Below are 18823 nucleotides of genomic sequence, written 5' to 3' on the forward strand. Positions count from 1 at the left end.
GATGGGGAGGGGAGGGGCGATGTGAGGAAGAAAGAGAGAGGTAGGGAGGGGAGAGGTGGGGAAGAGAGAGAGGTGGGGTAGAGATAGAGGTGGGGAGGGGAGAGGTGGGGAAGAGAGAGAGAGAGGTGGGGTAGAGATAGAGGTGGGGTAGAGATAGAGGTGGGGTAGAGATAGAGGTGGGGTAGAGATAGAGGTGGGGTAGAGATAGAGGTGGGGTAGAGATAGAGGTGGGGTAGAGATAGAGGTGGGGTAGGGATAGAGAGAGATAGAGAGATAGAGAGATAGAGAGATAGAGAGATAGAGAGATAGAGAGATAGAGAGACATAGAGAGATAGAGAGATAGAGAGACAGAGACAGAGACAGAGAGAGAGAGAGAGATAGACAGAGACAGAGACAGAGACAGAGACAGAGACAGAGACAGAGACAGAGACAGAGACAGAGACAGAGACAGAGACAGAGACAGAGACAGAGCTCCGAGAGAGAGAGAGAGAGAGCGCCGAGAGAGAGAGAGAGAGAGAGAGAGAGAGAGAGAGAGAGTGAGAGAGAGAGAGAGAGAGAGAGTGAGAGAGAGAGAGAGAGAGAGAGAGAGAGAGAGAGAGAGTGAGAGAGCGGGGCGATGTGGGGCGATGTGGGGAAGAGAGAAATGAGAGGTGAAGGGGTGATGTGGGGAAGAGAGAAATGAGAGGAGGGAGGGCGATGTGGGGAAGAGAGAAATGAGAGGAGGGGAGGGCGATGTGGGGAAGAGAGAAATGAGAGAAAGAGGAAGAGGAAGAGAGAAATGAAGAGGGAAGAGGGAAATTAAGAGGGAAGAGGAAAATGAAGAGGAAAGAGGAAAATGAAGAGGGAAGAGGAAAATGAAGAGGGAAGAGGGAAATGAAGAGGGAAGAGGGAAGAGGAAAGAGGAAAATGAAGAGGGAAGAGGGAAATGAAGAGGGAAATGAAGAGGGAAGAGGAAAGAGAAAAATGAAGAGGGAAGAGGAAGAGGGAAATGAAGAGGGAAGAGGGAAATGAAGAGGGAAATTAATAGGGAAATTAAGAGGGAATGAGGAAAATGAAGAGGGAAGAGGGAACTGAAGAGGGAAATGAAGAGGGAAGAGGGAAATGAAGAGGGAAATTAATAGGGAAATGAAGAGGGAAGAGGGAAGAGGGAAGAGGGAAATGAAGAGTGAAATGAAGAGGGAAGAGGGAAATGAAGAGGGAAATTAATAGGGAAATGAAGTGGGAAGAGGGAAATGAAGAGGGAAATGAAGAGGGAAATGAAGAGGGAAGAGGAAAATGAAGAGGGAAGAGGGAAGAGGGAAATGAAGAGGAAGAGGGAAGAGAGAAATGAAGAGGAAGAGGAAGAGGAAGAGGGCAATGGGGAGAATAACGCGAGTCGGGGAGGAGAGAAAGGTGGGGAGGAGCAACATCTGAAAGCCAAACCGGAATGTAGTGACGTGCAATCAAGTGCGGGTGGGAGGGAATTAGGGGGTGGAGGAGGAGGAGGAGAGGGTGGTTTGAACAGCGAGACCGACGCAGCCAGAGACCGTGAGGAAAGTTGAGACAGAAGTCTGCGCGAGAGGGAGTGAGGGACACGCAGAAGACGAACCTGATAAAAGGAGACGATCACATCGGTTTGCCGATCACACACGTGTACACACCATGGCAAGGATTCTCGTGCTGCTCATCTGCACTTTCGCCGTCCTCGAATCCTCGGTAAGTTGGTGCGCTCCGCTCTATCCAGTTCATTAACTCCATCACTGCTTTCACTCACTCCGAGTGTGTAGTTTACACTCTGATACACACACACACACATACACACACACACACACACACACACACACACACACACACACTCACTCCGAGTTTGTAGTTTATACTCTGATACACACACACTCACTCACCCTGAATGTGTAGTTTACACTCTGATACACACACACACTCACGCACTCCGAGTGTGTAGTTTACACTCTGATACACACACACACACTCACTCCGAGTGTGTAGTTTACACTCTGATACACACACACACACACACTCACTCACTCCGAGTGTGTAGTTTACACTCTGATACACACACACACACTCACTCACTCCGAGTGTGTAGTTTACACTCTGATACACACACACTCACTCACTCCGAGTGTGTAGTTTACACTCTGATACACACACTCACTCACTGTTCGGCTGTGCAAGCCTTTCCTCATGTTCATGCAGCACATCGACCTCGTCTCGGGGGTTTCATGTTGGCAGCTCCACCACGGGGGGGAAACACGTCGGTTCGAGGTTTGTTTCTTCCCTCTAATTATGGTACAATTGGAAATTTATCAAAAGCTCTTTATCCAATGTTATGTGGAGTTGGTAAGTTCCAGTTATTTCTCACCCTCCCCTATTTATATTTATTTATTTATTTTTAAACACCCTAACTCTCCTATTTATCTTTATATTATTTATTTATTTAAACACTCTACCTCCCCTATTTTTATTTATTTATTTTTAAACACCCTACCTCGCCTATTTATATTTATATTATTTATTTATTTATAAACACCCTACCTCGCCTATTTATCTTTATATTATTTATTTATTTAAACACTCTACCTCCCCTATTTTTATTTATTTTTAAACACCATACCTCCTCTATTTAGATTTATATTATTTATTTATTTATTTAAACACCCAACCTCCCCTTTCCATCAAGCCCCGGTATGTGGGTCTGAAGACCGGGAAGGCTTTATACGTCCTCTTGAAAGGATTGGAATTTGATCTTTCGACCCGAATTGTGTTTGGACGCAAATCGAAAGCATTATGAACGGACCAGTTGCAGGGGGGCACGGGAGGACGCTGGGGAAGTTCGAATGGTGTATGGGATAGGGGCTAGGGGGAGGGGGTAGGCGGGAAGTCGAGGGGGGCATTGAAAGAAGAAAAAAATGGGGGGGGGGCTTTGTAAGGTGGGGGTAAGGCAGGAAAGAGCGGCTTAGGAGACTCTTTGAGCTTTTACACATTTTTAGCATTCACGGGGGGTTATCTTGGTTAAGCACAGCACTTGTGCAGTCTTCTCATGCGCGTGCTCAGCGGGGACCGCACGGCGTCCTTAAAGATCCAGTGCATCCCTGATTCTCCAGCACCTCTTGCTGCAAATTGTGACGTTCCTCGACTCTCTTTCTGGGTGGCCCCGATTAGCAGAGATCTTTTTTGCGCCTCTTTTAGCTGGATTTTAACTTTTCTAAACAAACAAAAAAAAGGTTTCAAAGCGCTTTAAAAGGTCTACCTGCGCGACCCGTCGCCCCCCCCCCTTGCGAGCACAGAACTTGTCTTGCACAAGTAGTTCGCTCGACACTCGTGATCGTTTAAAATATTTACCGACCCCTTTTATTTATATTATTTTTTTTAAAGTGTGCAAGTGTCATCAAACTGAGATGATGATCATCGTGGGTCTGCAGCCATGAGTTGTTTGAATGGTCCACTCAAGAGTTTAATCAACATGCTTTTCATATATATATATATATATATATATATATATATATATATATATATATATATATATATATATATATATATATATATATATATATGTGTGTGTGTTGAATCAAACCCCGAACTTGACAAGGCAGTAGGGTGCAAATCGAATCCCATCACAGCGCTTGCTGCATGACCTGCCAGCAACAAGTGTCACCTGCCACATGAGCACATTGCGTCTGCCCTGCTCATCACCAGTCATATACATGTAATCGGACGTTGTGGTGTAATAGTTAAAGCATCTGCTCTGAGTCTGGGAGGTCAGTCCTTCAAACCCCAGACAAATCATACCAAAGACTATAAAAATGGTACGTGCTGCTCCTTCCTGGACTTTCAGCATTTAAAAGGATAGAGCACCAACAGACAGCATTGGGAGCGCAATGGCAACCCACCATGATGACCCTTTCCAAGAAACTGCTTCGGCAGCACAAACGGGCACAGACAAGATAGCACCATCCAAGATGTCATTGAAAGCCTGTATTTTAGTTTTGACCCAGGAAACCGGTAATACCAGCAGCGCAAGCTCATCATTCAGCACCTCGATGGTCCCCAAAAGGATAATATAATATATATATATATATATATATATATATATATATATATATATATATATATATATATATATATATATATATATATATATATATATACATACATACATATTATTCATTACTTAAGTATGCTGTTTTTCTGGATCGTGGGTGTATTTATATTGGCCCGAGGCTCAGCAGCTTTGGCGAATGAACAGGAATGAATTTATCCGTGCGGAAGGTGCTGGCGTTTGTGAGCAGCGCAGCAGGATGGGTCTTTAAGTTGTTGTCCGTGGTTCGATTTCTCGGTTAATAAGTTTATAATCGTATGCTGCTGCACCGCGTGCTGCGCTCTGAAACAAAGTTGACATTTCGAATGCATCCATTATTATTTACTTGGCCAATTTGTTCTCCGAGTGTTTTGTCTCTCAGTCAAGTTTACCGGGATCTTGTATCGTACTTATTGGATCAGAAGTTGTCAGGTTGGTTGGTTCTCATTTTGATACGTACTGAAAGCAGCTTTGAGAAATTTTGTTGTACAAAAAGCTGTTGGATAAATGGTTTTATCTGTCCTTGCTATCAGCAGATTCTTGTCGAGCCATATTGATGATGATATCGACTACAAGAGCACTCGGTTGAGCGCATACCTCCACCACGTAATGCCTGATCCACAAGAACATGTCGGGCCCAATACATTTTTCAAATATCATGTTGTTTATCGTTTTTTGGCCCTCTCTCAATAGTATGGTCTCAATGGTCTCAGTTTTTGGCCTCTCTCTCGTCTGAATCCTTCTTCAACTTTTTGAGATGTCGTGCTATACTGTATATTAGTTTAGTCGTATCTTCAATGTCAGGTCAGGTAAGGGAGAATGCACCAGAGTAGCGCATCGCTGCGTCCACTTTCTGCCGGTACTCCAGGGGCCTCTGTCTGGCCATCCCCCAGGTAAATGTCTTGACCATTCCCATCTCCTTGAGATGCTGATCAACTTGCTGCAACGAGGCATGTGGTCGACCCATTGATCGCTACTCATCAGGCTCCCTCACTGAGAGAATCTGGTGAGCAGGATCAGCATCAGGAAAAAGAGCAACATTTCCACACAGTCACAGCTGTTGCTCACAGAATATGCAGGGAACAAATCCCATTTGAGTCTCTCTCAGCAACTGCTCGGAAGACACAAAGTCATCCCAGCGAGAGCCAAGGATTCTCCGAAGAGGCCTGAAACCAAAGGAATCGAGTCTCCATCTCAGATCCAAGTCTCACATCTGTAAAACAAGACTGGATGCACCAAGGGCCTGAAGACTTGGACTTTCGTCATCCTCCACAGGTATCAAAGGTGCCACACCCCATGATCTAATGCCTCCATAACTCCCCAGGTCTGACCCAGACATCTGTTGACCTCTATCTCACAGCCAGCAGAAACATGAATATCACTGCCAAGGTAAGTGAATCTCTCCGTGACCTCAACATCCTCACCACAAACGGGTAAAGACAAGATAGCAGTATCCAAGATGTCATTGAAAGCCTGGATCTTAGTTTTGACCCAGGAAACTGGTAATACCAGCAGCTCCAACTCCTCATTCAGAAACTTGAGGGTCCCCAAAAGGATATCTAGAGTCTCCACAAAGATGACTGCATCATCTGCGAAATCAAGGTCCAAGATCAACATTCCTAAGCAATGCACCACAGCTTGATCTCTCCGACATCCTCCCCAGAATCCAATCCATACAAGCGCTGAAAAGTATGGGGTCACTACACAAACTCCAGTAACAACTGGAAATAAGTCTGAGATGGTATCACCACATCTCGCAGCCCTCTCAGTACCAGAGTATCGTTCAGACATCAGATTGATCAGTTTTGGTGGTACCCCATGAAGGCCAAGAATCCTCCAGAGGGCATCCCGGTTCACTGAATCAAATGCTTTGCAGAGATCAACATAGGCTGCAAGCAGCCCTTGCCAAAACTCTCGTCTGCGTTTGGTGAGGACCCAGAGGGCAAGGATACGGTCAATCGTTGACCTCTTTGGTGTAAAGCCTGACTGTTCTGTGTGCTGGTGCTCAAGCATATGGTGGCAAACCCTATCAATAATTATCCAAGCAAAGACCTTCCCGGCACTAAGAGCAGCGTCAACCCTCTGTAGTTGTTGCAGTCCTGACGATCACCCTTCCCTTTCCAGAGAGGGAAAACAAGGCCCCTCTTCCATTCCGTTGGGATGATGCCTGTTCTCCAGGCTGAGCACAGACATGAGTGCAGCATTTCCACAAGCTTTGAGAAGTTCAGCCTGGATCCCACAAACTCCAGGAGCTTTACCCCATTTCAACCGGTTCACCGCAGCCTGTGTTTCCACAAACGAAGGTGGATGACAGTTGATTGGAGGGTCAGCAAGAGGAATAGTAACACCCTTGACATCCAAATCAGCCTGGTCGAGCCTCTCAAAGTAACCAGCCCAGCGGGCCTTCACTTCAGCGACGCAAAATCCTTAGCTACCCTCTCATCCTTCATCTTGCCAACCTCCAGTCTGAGCTGGGATGGTACCATTCTCCCAGAATTAAGCTGAAACTTCAGAGTTGCTACCACAAGCCTGTGGTCGGTATTGAGGAGCAGAGAATTCTGGTAGACCCCGCGGTTCTGGATCATCCTCCAGCGACCATCAACGAGCACATGGTCAGTCTCCTTCACCACACCATCAGCGTTAGATTACCAAGTCCAGCGATGAGCCTGTGGGCACTGAAACCATGAACCAGCCACCCTAAGTCCATGACTTCTTGCAAAGTAAAGGAACTTTGCACTATTCAGGTTCACATTCCCAGACCCATGGAGACCAACACATGTCTTATAACCATCCCTATCAGTTCCAGTCGATGCATTGTAATCCCCCAAGACTAGAAGAGTATCTCACCTGGGGCACTGATCTTCTTGCGTATGGCAGCTTCGTTGCCGGGGTAGATATCATTTCTTGGAAGCGCGACTGTGCCGCTGATGCAGTGCCCTTCTGCCAGTACACACTGGTACTCATTTCGCCGACCTTGGAAGGATGACAGGCTGAGTCAACCCCCTGGTGTAATAATTCAGCGGCCAACGGGGCTTGAACTCAGGACCCCAGGATCCCAAGCCTCCACCCTAATCACTAAGCCAGCACCAGGCTTGGGGCACTGATCAACCACAGACGATAGCATGGCATGGAATGCGTCCTTCACGGTGAGATCACTCGCCTCAGTTGGAGCATATACAGAGATCAGGGACACGACACCCAAGGAGTGACGAATCCGTCGTCTCGTAATACGCTCGTTGACCGGTGTTACCTCAATTGTCATTGGACACAGCTCCAGCAACTCCTTGGGCATGGTAACCATCAGAGCGAACAGACCCCAATAGTAAGTGTAACCACCCACCATGAACTCGCCACTATCTGGTCTCCGAACCTCAGAGTGCTGCAATACCAATGATCAAATGCTTGGGCTCAGATGATAACAGAGATGGGTGATTATCCTCTCCTCGGGATAGGACATTCTAGGCACCTAACTGGAGGGACACCTTCAGGTTAATTCAAGGAGTCCGCCTTCTGGTGGATGAGACGCCAGCACCACTCCACCACACGCCACCTCAATCTGCCCCCCCTCCCCAAAACCCGTGGTTTTCCTCCTTTCCTCAAAGAGTGGGGGTCCCAAAGGCTTTGCCCCAATCCTATCATGCAGTGCACTGCGGAGGGCAGCTGCACAGGAGGTACTCCCACGGAGTGGGTTTTCAATTTTCTTTGCATTTTTGTGTTTTGCGGAATGAAGGGTTTTACGGTGGTCAGAATGCAAATCCTGCCACCAACCTCAAAATAAAAAAGTAGTAATCCAAATGCAGAAGGATATCCGCAGACAGTTGGGCATTAGATATGGATGGCTGTTGGCTCACTAGGAGCTCCTCCGCCCTTTGACAGGTTTTGTTTTTAATCTTGCTGGGTGTCCATATTAATACACCCTCTTCACCAAGAAACTTGGTGGGTGAGCCGGTTTAGTTGCCGACAACTGGACCATGGAACAGGTTGGTACAGGTTTACATGGTACCTGTAACACGTCGCGGATCTAATCTGGCTTTACTTGACAATAAATCTCAATGGTGAAGAATCACTTTGAAAATTAGGTCACTCGGTGGTGCGCATACCTCCACCGCGTAATACCTGATCCACGAGTACATATCGGGCCCAATACATTTTTGAAATAATATGCTAATATTTTTTGAAATATTTTAGCCCTATCTCTTAATGGTGAAGAATCACTTTTAAAGTAAAATAACTCATTTCCAGATCTGGATTCGGGTCTTCATCAATTCGTCATGGTCACACTCAACGTGTCCACCAAATTTTGTCCAAATCCGTCCACAACTTTTTGAGATATTGTGCTATATATTAGTTTAGCCCTATCTCTCTGGTGAAGAGTCACATTAAAAATTCTAGTAGTCTGATCCGGATCCGGATCTTCATGAAAATCCAATCATTTCGTCCTTGTCATGCACTCAACCTGTATTTTATGGGGGGGGGGGGAGTGAGGGACAGAGTAGTTGGTGGGAGAGAGAGTCCACTTTACCCTTTTCTTCTTGATCTGTCCCCATCTTGTGGTTGCCTCTATATTTTTGCCTGCAGGTACATCATTAAACTGATGCAGTGTTAATCAGGATGCTTTGTTGTTCTTGTTCTTAACTGTGGGTTAGATGAAACACTTAATGTCTTATGGACAACATAATTTCCAGAAGTTGTTTTTGTTTGCTTACGAGAGAGAGTTCCGGTATTCCTTTCAGGACTTACCCATGTGGTGGACAGTACGAGGCCAAATGCTGCACGTAACAATCTAACACAAAATATGAGGGTGTGTTGAAAGGTAATACTGTTACGAATCTGGAAGCCGTGATCTCTCAACATACAGGTCCTATAGAACAGTTATATCGGTAAATATGGGTTTTTAGTTGGGGTCCCCATCCCTCGTTTAATGGGTGAATAAATGTACATGCACTGTGAGTTATTTTAATAGTTAGGATTTTTACATCACTCACAACAACTACGGCGATTGCAACAACAACGCCATCTTCACTCACACAGCGACAACCCTCTGCTCCCGGCATTCTCCGTGCGCTCGCTGGAATGCGGGCATGTTCGGAATTCATTGGCGGACTGAATTCCATTCCCAAATATGGTCATGAACCGATTCGCTTGGCTGCGCGCCAAGTAAGGGAATGCGTCATGTCCCACCCACTGAGAACGGGCCACGATGAGCGGACTGAATTCCATTCCCAAATATGGTCATGGACAGGTTTGCTAGGCCACACACCCGAGAGCGGGCCACGCCTGAGCGAACTGCGCCCGAGAGCGGGCCATGCCTGAGTGAACCGCGCCGGAGAGCGATAAAAAGGAACTGAGAGCAAATATTCCGGTGGATCTGCTGGAGCTCAGAGAGGAAGAATTCGCGCCCGTTCAAAACGCATCTCTCGAGGCTGGGCGAAAGGCATCTCGTCACTGGCACGCTCTGGTTCCCGGGTAATCTCGTCTTGTGGCTGGCGTGGTCTGCATCTGGCTGCCCTGGTTCCTTCTTGGCCGACTGGTGCTCCGGGAAGGTGCGGACTTCGAGCCGCGCGGCGCGGCCAGGTAGCCTGTGACTTTCTCGTCCCTCAGCTCAACTTCCCTCCGAGCTGAAGGGATAATAAAGACCATTTTGGGTCCGTTTATTTTGAGTGTGCGTCTGTGTGTGGGCCCGTCTGTAAGTAGGAATTGTTTAAGTGCTCTTTGCTGTACATACTTGCATCTCTATACTCAGATAACTCTACTTCTTGCGTGCTCCCCCTTTCCCCCATTATAAATAAATACATTTGTTAAACGTATCAGTTCGTTGCTGTGTTTCCTCCATTGGCTAAGCATGGCGTGTGTTGGTGAATTACAAAGGCTGTTGCTGCTGTAAATGTACATTTGGACCGACGGGACTTCGGCAACCATCCGCTCGGGTTGCACATGGGTCGGACACGCTAACAGTGCCGTCGAGGGTGTGAATACTCGGTAACTCGCCACGTGGATCTCTCGGTATTTTGAAGATTGGCAAATAACCCTGTACCACGTGGTGGAATTATTGATGATTCACGGTCCGGTAAGGGACCCGTACCCTCGGAGTTTTCCGAAAGGTACGATATAGATTCCGGGTGTTCAGTAGAGTCGACCCTACCGTCCCACCTAGCGGTCGTGCTCACAGCCGATACCCGGTCTGCATCAATACCTCCTATTTTTCTCCAAAACAGATAAAGATATTTGAATAAAACAAAGATAGTAACAAACAATTTTTGTTCTACCATGTGCATTATTTATTTATTTTTACAAACATGATGTAGGGCTCCCACACACACATGGACATACAGAATAATTTATGTGAACATAAGAATGTTAGATATGACGAACACAGCCACTGAGCTTTGGAGAAGTACCGTAACTTCTCGGGGCACTCTGGGTACCAGCAACGTCGCAACATGGTGCCGCTTTTCTTATGCACGCATAGGGGAATTTCCTCCTCCCCATGGATACCAACCTATTGGGATTGTTCATGCTCTTAACCTTTTAAATGCTAAATATCAAGCAAGGAAGCAGCACGTCCCATTTTTAGAGTATTTGGTAGGATTTGGCCAAGGTTTGAACTGTCGATCTCCCAGACTCGGAGTGGATGCTTTAACCATTACACCACCGAGTCTGGTACTGCTACAAAGGATCACCAGCCCAGACATGGCTCCATCAGATTGTGGTCATCTCCACAAAGGTGTCCCTTCCGTTTGGAGAAGAGGTAATCTGATGGAGCCAGGTTTGGGCTTGTGATCCTTTGTGGGGGTACTCCATTGACCATCTTTTTATCTCAGGATCGTAATAGTGCACCTACCTCTTGTATACTCTCGTATCCGCTCGTCCCGACTCTCGTATCCAGTCGTCGCCGGTACTTCCGACTCTCGTGTCCGGTCGTCCCGACTCACATCCAGCACTTCATGCTTCATTGCATCAACAACGTTATGCTGCTTGACGAACGTAGCACTGAGACATCAAGTGTCAATCACAAAACCTTGCACCCAGTGCCAGAAAGAACTATTGTGCAGACTGCACTTTTTCGTTTGACTATCTTAACGTGTTTTGGATAAAATGAATAGGAGGCATTACCTTTCAACATTGTCTCGTACGATGACTCGAAAAATGACAAGCGTGTGCTGTGGACATTATTACCCTCACTGAAGGAGAAGATATTGCGTGTGAATCTGTCCGTGTCTGCCTGGGTCTCTTTATTTGTTTGTCCACACAAAATTTTGTGTTTTTCTGCACAGCTGCTTGTCGGATTGAAATGAAATTTTCACCACATGTGCGGCTACTCATGTAGAATGTTTTCATGATAATTATGACATGATAGGTCATGTGGCATGGCAACCATGTTGGAAAAATGGAAAAAAAACTTTGGACCTCTGTCTCTGACACCTTACCAAGGAAGAAATTGAAACATGGGAAGTACTCCTCATGGGGAATGTGATTTTATTTTTTAGTTTTTTTTAAAAAATGACGTCATAATTGCATATGTAGACCGCTAAATCTGATTAGTATGAAAATTTTTGAGGGTCATCTAGGGATAAAATGGTCCAGAGAAAAAAATTTTTGATGATGTCATCGGTCACATGATTCAGCAGCCATATGTTTAAAGAATAAGAAAAATCTTCAAAATCTTCTCTGAAGTAGCTTAACAGATCAAAGTGAAACTTTACACGTATGACTGCTTATCCATGACAAATAAAAGGTTCATACACATGACATCATAAGTCACATGGTTTGGCAGCCATATTGGATTGAAGAAAATATTAAATAATGTTTTTTTCTGGAACCGCTTTATCAATCGACATGAAACTTCAGAATTATGATCCAGTAGTCATGGGGATTACATGTTTTAAATTCCAACTTGATCAGACACATGGCCTGGCATCCAGCATTGTTGGGGATTTTTTTTTGATCTGGATTCTTTCTTTCTTTTTTTCTTTTTTTTATTTTTGAATAAGGCTCACTTGGCTGTGCCTGGATGGGTTTGAGGGTAGAGGAGTAGCAGCTGAAATGTGAATCCTATCGAGGTTCCTCCTGATGACTTCATCTTTGCTTTTTGCTTGTTCAGGTTCCTTCTGACGACTCCAATGTACGAGTGTACCTATTTTGTTTTCCATTTGATTTGGATTGAATTTATTTTTAATCCCTTTAAATTCAATTGAATAATAATGAAAAACGTCATGGGTCAGGGTCAGGTGTTCAATCAAACCGGGTTGCATTAAAGCGGGACGGTCATCACTTCCAGCGGTTATAAAGTGGCAGTTCAAGTTATGTCTCATTAATTACATAACACACCAGTATAAAAATGCCACGCAAAATTCACCACACAAAACAAGTTCTGGTGAGGATCTGCAATCTCTGAGTGCTCTTTCTAGTTTTTATTTGCAGTCTCGGAGAGGAAATTAAATTTGCAGATGTATAATGATTCATCGGCAATGCAGACAAAGCGAGAGAATCCACTACTAATGTATGGAACAGAAGCTCAAAATATGATGACAGTTGCACTGCTTTGCTTCCTTTCACTGCCTCTTGCTGCCATGTTTTTTTTATTATTATTTATCATTTATTATTATTATTTTTTTTTCTCTCTTTGCCTCTTCGAACCCTCTGAGATCATCTTTGTTTTTTTCTTTTCTTTTCTTTTGCTTTTTTTTTTTTTTCTTCTGATGAGTACAATTTGTTCTCTTTGAAAAAAAAATAATCCACAAATATGTTCAGACTTTTTTTTTTGTGTTCAGACTTTATGTTATATTTTGGAACATCCTTATTTCCAAATTGAGCCAGAACCCCACAGAGTACATCTATGTACCCAGCATGTAACAATGAGACCTGATAAATGATGCCTGCACACTTCTGGCCGAAGATGTCTCTATGGTCAAAACTCTTGACCTGATACTTGTTTGCTGGGCAACCATGCTAGTTATTCGTGCCTTCATTTTTGAGTTTCACGACGAGCTATATGATCACGACAATGTTATTCTCTCATCAGAGTTTGCCACATTAAGCTTTGTACTTGTGGAATACAAAGTGGGTCAACAATGTAAACACCTATTTTGTGTACTCTAATGCCTACCATAAAGCTTTCTCCACTAATCTTCTTCCAGTAGATGTAGAGGGATAAATGTGAGATTATGAAGTTGTAATTTTTTTTTTTTTTTTTTTGCAGTTGCAGACACCTTCACACCTGCTCATTTCTTTCATGAAAATAAATGGTTCTTAAACACCTGCACAGATTTTGCCTGCAACTCAACTGTCCAAAAGCACTAATGCTGTGCGATTATCTGCCTGGTTTGGCTTGGTAATTGGTGCTGCTTTTGATCTGTCATATGTAAATAGTCTTCAGTAATGAGAAAACTGAACTGTAATGCTCCTCTATCCTGAGGCAATAGCATTGTGCATGTATTGCATACCCTGCTGTGCATGATTACCACCGAAGGTAGACGTCGGTTGTTTTCACCCCTGTTTGTTTGGTTTTTCGATTTGTGAGTCGGATATCTCAAAAGGTTGTGGACTCATTCGGATGAAACTTGATGAACGGGTTGGGTGTGTGACGAGGACTAATTGATTCAATTTTCATGACGATCCGGATCTTGATCCAGATATGAGAATTTAAATATATTTTTAAGTGCTTATTCACGATCGAGAGATGGGGCCAAAAACGATATACATCATGATATTTTAGTAAGTTGTGGACGAGTTATAACAAAACTAGGTGGCTGAGTTGGTTAGGTGAAGCTACAAGCCGATTTCGATTTTGGTTCAAATCCAGATTCAAATCCGCCCCATCAGTGGGATACAAAATGTGAACTGTTCAGACTGGCAGAGGTATGTGCTCCACTGAGTGAGATTCTGTTTCCCATATTTCTTTTGACATGCCTCGTGTTAAAAAAATTCTCAGAACGGAGAAAGTTCAAAATACTTTGTAAAGGATGTGGGTTCCATGATTGAACAATGATAATCCCACAGTGGTGGAATACCCTTTGAGGAGTGTTTTTGAATACCGACAGGAGGGTGGAATTACCGTATGGTATCTGAAAACTTTTACCAAATTGGGAGGGTGAGACTGCTCAACCTCTCAACCTGTACATCTTCTTACCCCCCCGCCCCGCCCCCCCAAGAACAGTTTTATCCCAGTTGTGGTGTGCCTGGATCAGATTCAATGCTACTGTTTGTATTGCGAACATTAGCTTATTGTTTTAAAATTATGTTTGAAAATTTTAAACTGTCCGGTAAATTTCTGGAATCGCTGTAATGATAATGACAGTAAAACTAAAATCATCAAATGCAGATTGTTATTGAATCTTTACATTACAGGCTCTGGTTACTATAAAGTTGGAGCCGAAACATATATCCAAGAAGGGGAAAAGAATATATTAAGCGATGTGGGTACAGAGTTGTGATTGCTTACAACTTCTTGCAAGTAAAGCATTTTGGGGGAACAAGCTGTTGAAGCTGACTAATGCTAGGCTGGGATGCATTCGCATGAAGGGATTGGCATACAAAAGTTAATTCCTTCCTTGAATTTACTATTGTGCTCAAAAAGTTCTGAAATGTGTGACTGCTCTGGTGTGGTAGGAATAGGAGGAGGAGGAGGAGGAGGGAGAGGAGGAATGGAATGGTGGTTTGGCTATTTCAACACCAGTCGGTTATGCTTATAATGCCAAAGCAAACAACCCTGCTAAAAAGGCTGCGTTCCAATCCTGTGGTGTGTTTGAGAGTGTAAAACACCATGACGCTTTTTTACCTGAACCTATTTGTCACGCGACAGGAATGGACACACAAACAGCCCAAGTGTGTTTGTGATCTTGGAGGATTCTGTCTGTCTGTCGATGTTATCTCCATATGCGGGTTTCAAAATATGGAACGGAGTCCTCCCAGATCTCAAAGTATCCACCTCCGTTTCATAAAGAGATCATGATTCATGGATCAAGTTGTGAATTTTTTTTCTTGTGCCGAGGGCTCTTTTGAAGATTGTTACTGAGCCCCGGATAGCTTCCAACTGTAGTTAGCTTGTAGTGATATTCCCAGGGACGGTTTTTAATATCTCTGAGGTTCTTCGTCGTCATTCCTGTAGCTCCAACTATCACTGGTGCAATTTTGGCATTCTTCAGCTTCCAGGATATTTTCACTTCGTTTTTCAGGTCTTGGTATTTGGTCATTTTTAAAAATTTATTTCTGCATTGTTTAGTCCAAAATCACTGGGAACTGAAACCTCAATTAGCAATGTGGTTTTTTTTTTCTTCTTCTTCTCAGCACTATATTCGGTCACAATGCTTTGTTTTCCATGTTCACGCTCAATGGGATCATCAGGTCATACATGGGTGTTACTTCCTTCTTCTCAATTATTGCTTTTGGTTCATGTTTCCATGAGCTTTTCCGGAAATGGGATATCAAAGTTTCTTTCGCAGATGTGCCAGTGGATTACTTCACATTCGTTGTCATGTCTTTGTGTTCTCAGCTGTTCTGACATGAGTTTTTTACATCCCGATAGGAGGTGGCTCGTGCTTTCTGGTTCTACCTCGCAAAATCTACATTTGTCTGATTGATTCAGTCCCACCATTTTCTTGAAGCCCCTTGGTGTAGTGTCCCCAGTCTTGGGCATTTATTGTGATTCCTTTTCCATCCCCGTTGAACTGGCCTCTCCTTAGCCATTGCAATGAGCCTTCTTTGTCTATGCCCAGTCTGTCCAACTCTATTTATTTATAACTTACAAAATCTAAAGATTTCGTCAGTATATTGATGAATTCCGTCCTCTGTTTGTGTGTGTGTTTGTGTGTTTGTTTATTGGCACGATAACTCGGGAACGGAAGAAGCTACCAATGTCAAATTACACCACGTGATTCAGGAGGGTGATGGCTAGCGCTATTCAGATATTGGTCAAAATTGGTCAAAGTTCAAGGTCACAGTGAGGTCAAACTTCCAAAAAATGATAACTCGAGAAGGGAAGAAGCTACCAATGTCAAATTACACCACGTGCTTCAGGATGGTGATGGCTCGTGCTGATTGGATTTTGGTCAAAATCGGTCAAAGGTCAAGGTCACAGTGAGGTCAAACATTCGATTTTTTGATAGTTTGGTGCAGAATAATCATAGAAACTTCTGGTTTGCGTCACTACCTTCTCTTGAGACAGCTTTATGAGACAGTCAGAGGTCAATTTGACGATTTCGTATGTACCAGTCTGACTGCTTGTTTATTTCTTTATTATACCTTCTTTCTCTTTTGGTGTATATCTGTTGATATTTCGCTTGATATTTTTTCTTTCATCTCTTTTTGCAATCGTTGGGGTTGTATTTGTTTGTTTGTGGTTTCATGTGCGACATCTTATCTTTGCACCTGCCTGGAATTTTTTGTTAGGTGGGTTAGGGATACACTCTCTGGCTTGCTGTCTTTATGTTTGTGTACAAATTTGATTTTGTCATCTGTTGATCTCCAGAATTGTGCGTGCACGTGTTTTTTTCACATTTTATTGCCTGAAATGTAATTGGAAGTGGTTGCTGATCAAAAATCTAATGGAATTATTAAACATTTAAATATGTGGGCAGATTGTTGTTTTTTTTTCTTTGTAAAGGGGGGAGAGTGAGATTCAGGTAGACACTGGTAGCTCCAGAATAGTGTTGAGAAATATTTGGTGGGGAGAGCTATAACGGAAAGCTTTAGGGTTTGGCTATAGTCAAATAAAATAAATACATGGGTTGTAGAAAGTAAGAATTTTGAATAATGATGCCTTGTAGGCAGAAAATGGAGAAAGGTGGGGTGAGAGGAGGGATGGGACTTTAATTTGAGGCAGACAGACCTCAATCCTGCTTCCCAAGGGCGCAGTCACAGTAGGATAGCTCATCTTCTGTCATGATTGCTCAGTGTTAATGTGTTCACCTGTGAAATAAACTATTTTGTATAAGGGTTTGATCTTTGGCACAATTTAATTGGATGGAAGACCCTCCACAGGAGGCATCAATTTATGGAAAAGCTGTGCTTCAGAGGAGACATGAAGCAAGCTGTCTCATCAATAAACACTCTGAATGTTAAAGATCTCATCATGTAGTCACTAAACTAGGCTTTTGGGCCGGTTATCTCTCCTCGGGGACCCTGCCAATAGATTTGGCAAGATGTGATTCGAGGTCATTAGAGAAATCTATTACTTTGTGTATTTTCTTATAAATGGTGATTATATAATCCCCTTGGAAGCTGAAAATGGTTTCACAATTAGGCTTCCAATGTCACTGTCGTTGAACGCAAAATGGAAAAATGTATTTTATTCACTACTTGTGCTAATTGAAGCTGTAAGATTGAGGATGACTCGCTTGGTATTGTCCTCCTCATTGAACGGTCTAGTCTCCACCTGATTGCCTCAACGAGAGCTCGAATATCATCTGATGTTCCGGCATCCGGCATGACAAGGACGAATGGTCCGGATGCATATCCGGCTTATCGGTGGTTTACAAAACGTAAACTGTTCAACCTGGCAGAGGTATGCACTCCAATGAGGGTCGTTGTAGTTCTGATATTGGGCCATTATGTGCAAGTCCCTTTAAAATTCCTGATTTGGAATTTGCTATAATAGTTAGCGCAAACTAGAGTGAATGTGGTTGCTCAGGTGTACTATCACACAGGTATGATGGGCCAAATGGCCCACTGCTTTGTTAGTTAATTGTATAACTTGTGTTTGACACCCAAACTGTGCTGTTGTGTAAAAACGAAGTTGAGCTCGAAGAGCACATAATTTGACTAAATTATACTTGCCCAAACACACCCTGCAAGTAAAGCGATGCCAGACTGTAGGATAGACCCGAGTTCTTGCCCATTATTTTGTCCTCAAATAATGCATCTGTTTAAGGGTCTGATTAAAAAAAAATTAAATAAAAATTATGGTGCTTTTTCAGGTTCATATCTGACAGAACTGTGCAGACTGCAAAGGCAGCACTTACCTTTGAACTATCTTGTCTGGGTTTGATTCCTGAATCGACTCAACTGTCAGTTTGGTGCTTCACGGGCAGCACGTTTGTTCACGGAGTGTGCAGTCCCTTGGTTGGAGGTTAATCTGGGAACTTTATGTTAGCATTAGTTGATGGATGTTAAAGATTCCACAGGGTCCTTCACAGACTAGATGTGAGTTTTTCACCGGTACCCCAAACAAATTCATAATTCTTCTCCAAATAAGCTCCAGGTCTGGCCATCCAGTTTGTCAAAGACTGAGGCCAACCATCTCCCACAGCCGACCCCACAAGAAAGTGGGATAAATTATGGTTATTGAAAAAGTAGTAGTAGTAGTAGTAGTGCTTCTTTCAGATTGAGATGTGGAGATACTCATAAGGCCGAGGTCACATTTGCTCTACGGCGAGGATATGGCGGCCGTACGCCCTCTGAATTGACAGAAACGTGCGGCGGCCGCAGAGAAACTGAGGTGGCCTCAGGGAGGCCCTACGCCGTTTGGCTATATTTTACAGGCCGTAGGGGCGCTGTGGAATTCTAGCGCGGAGTTATAACTTTTTTTCATTTCTACGTTCGCCGTAGCAATTAGACAAGCCAAGCTATGACGTAGATGTGTTCCACGTCGACCGTACGTAGGGCGTACGGTGGGCTTGCGTTATTCGTGCAGCTGCCGTAAGCTCTTCTCAATGAAAAATGAATTTTCCCAACTCCAAAAAAATTACGGCGGCCACACTATTTCCACGGTCGCCGTACGTTGGCCTTGCAGTCTGTGTGACTACCTGC

At 44.0% G+C, this 18823-nt stretch overlaps 1 protein-coding gene and 1 long non-coding RNA gene across 2 annotated transcripts in view; both read left to right on the forward strand.

Annotated features, from left to right (window-relative positions):
* Positions 1-1463: 1463 nt before the first annotated feature.
* Positions 1464-18823, forward strand: part of LOC147026267 (syndecan-1-like) — a 41525-nt gene continuing 24165 nt past the window's right edge. Inside the window, exon 1 of the mRNA XM_085881520.1 lies at positions 1464-1695. Coding sequence (XP_085737646.1) covers positions 1642-1695 — 54 coding nt within the window. The 5' untranslated portion in view covers positions 1464-1641. The remainder of the gene's footprint in view (positions 1696-18823) is intronic.
* On the forward strand, positions 4189-16646 carry LOC147026268 (uncharacterized). Its single transcript, XR_015058266.1, has 2 exons — positions 4189-8958; positions 13278-16646. It is a non-coding gene; the product is annotated as an uncharacterized LOC147026268 (long non-coding RNA).

Source organism: Eptatretus burgeri, chromosome 5, assembly GCF_056783735.1.
Source record: "Eptatretus burgeri isolate ZD-2024b chromosome 5, Ebu_testis_v1, whole genome shotgun sequence".
NCBI lineage: Eukaryota > Metazoa > Chordata > Myxini > Myxiniformes > Myxinidae > Eptatretus > Eptatretus burgeri.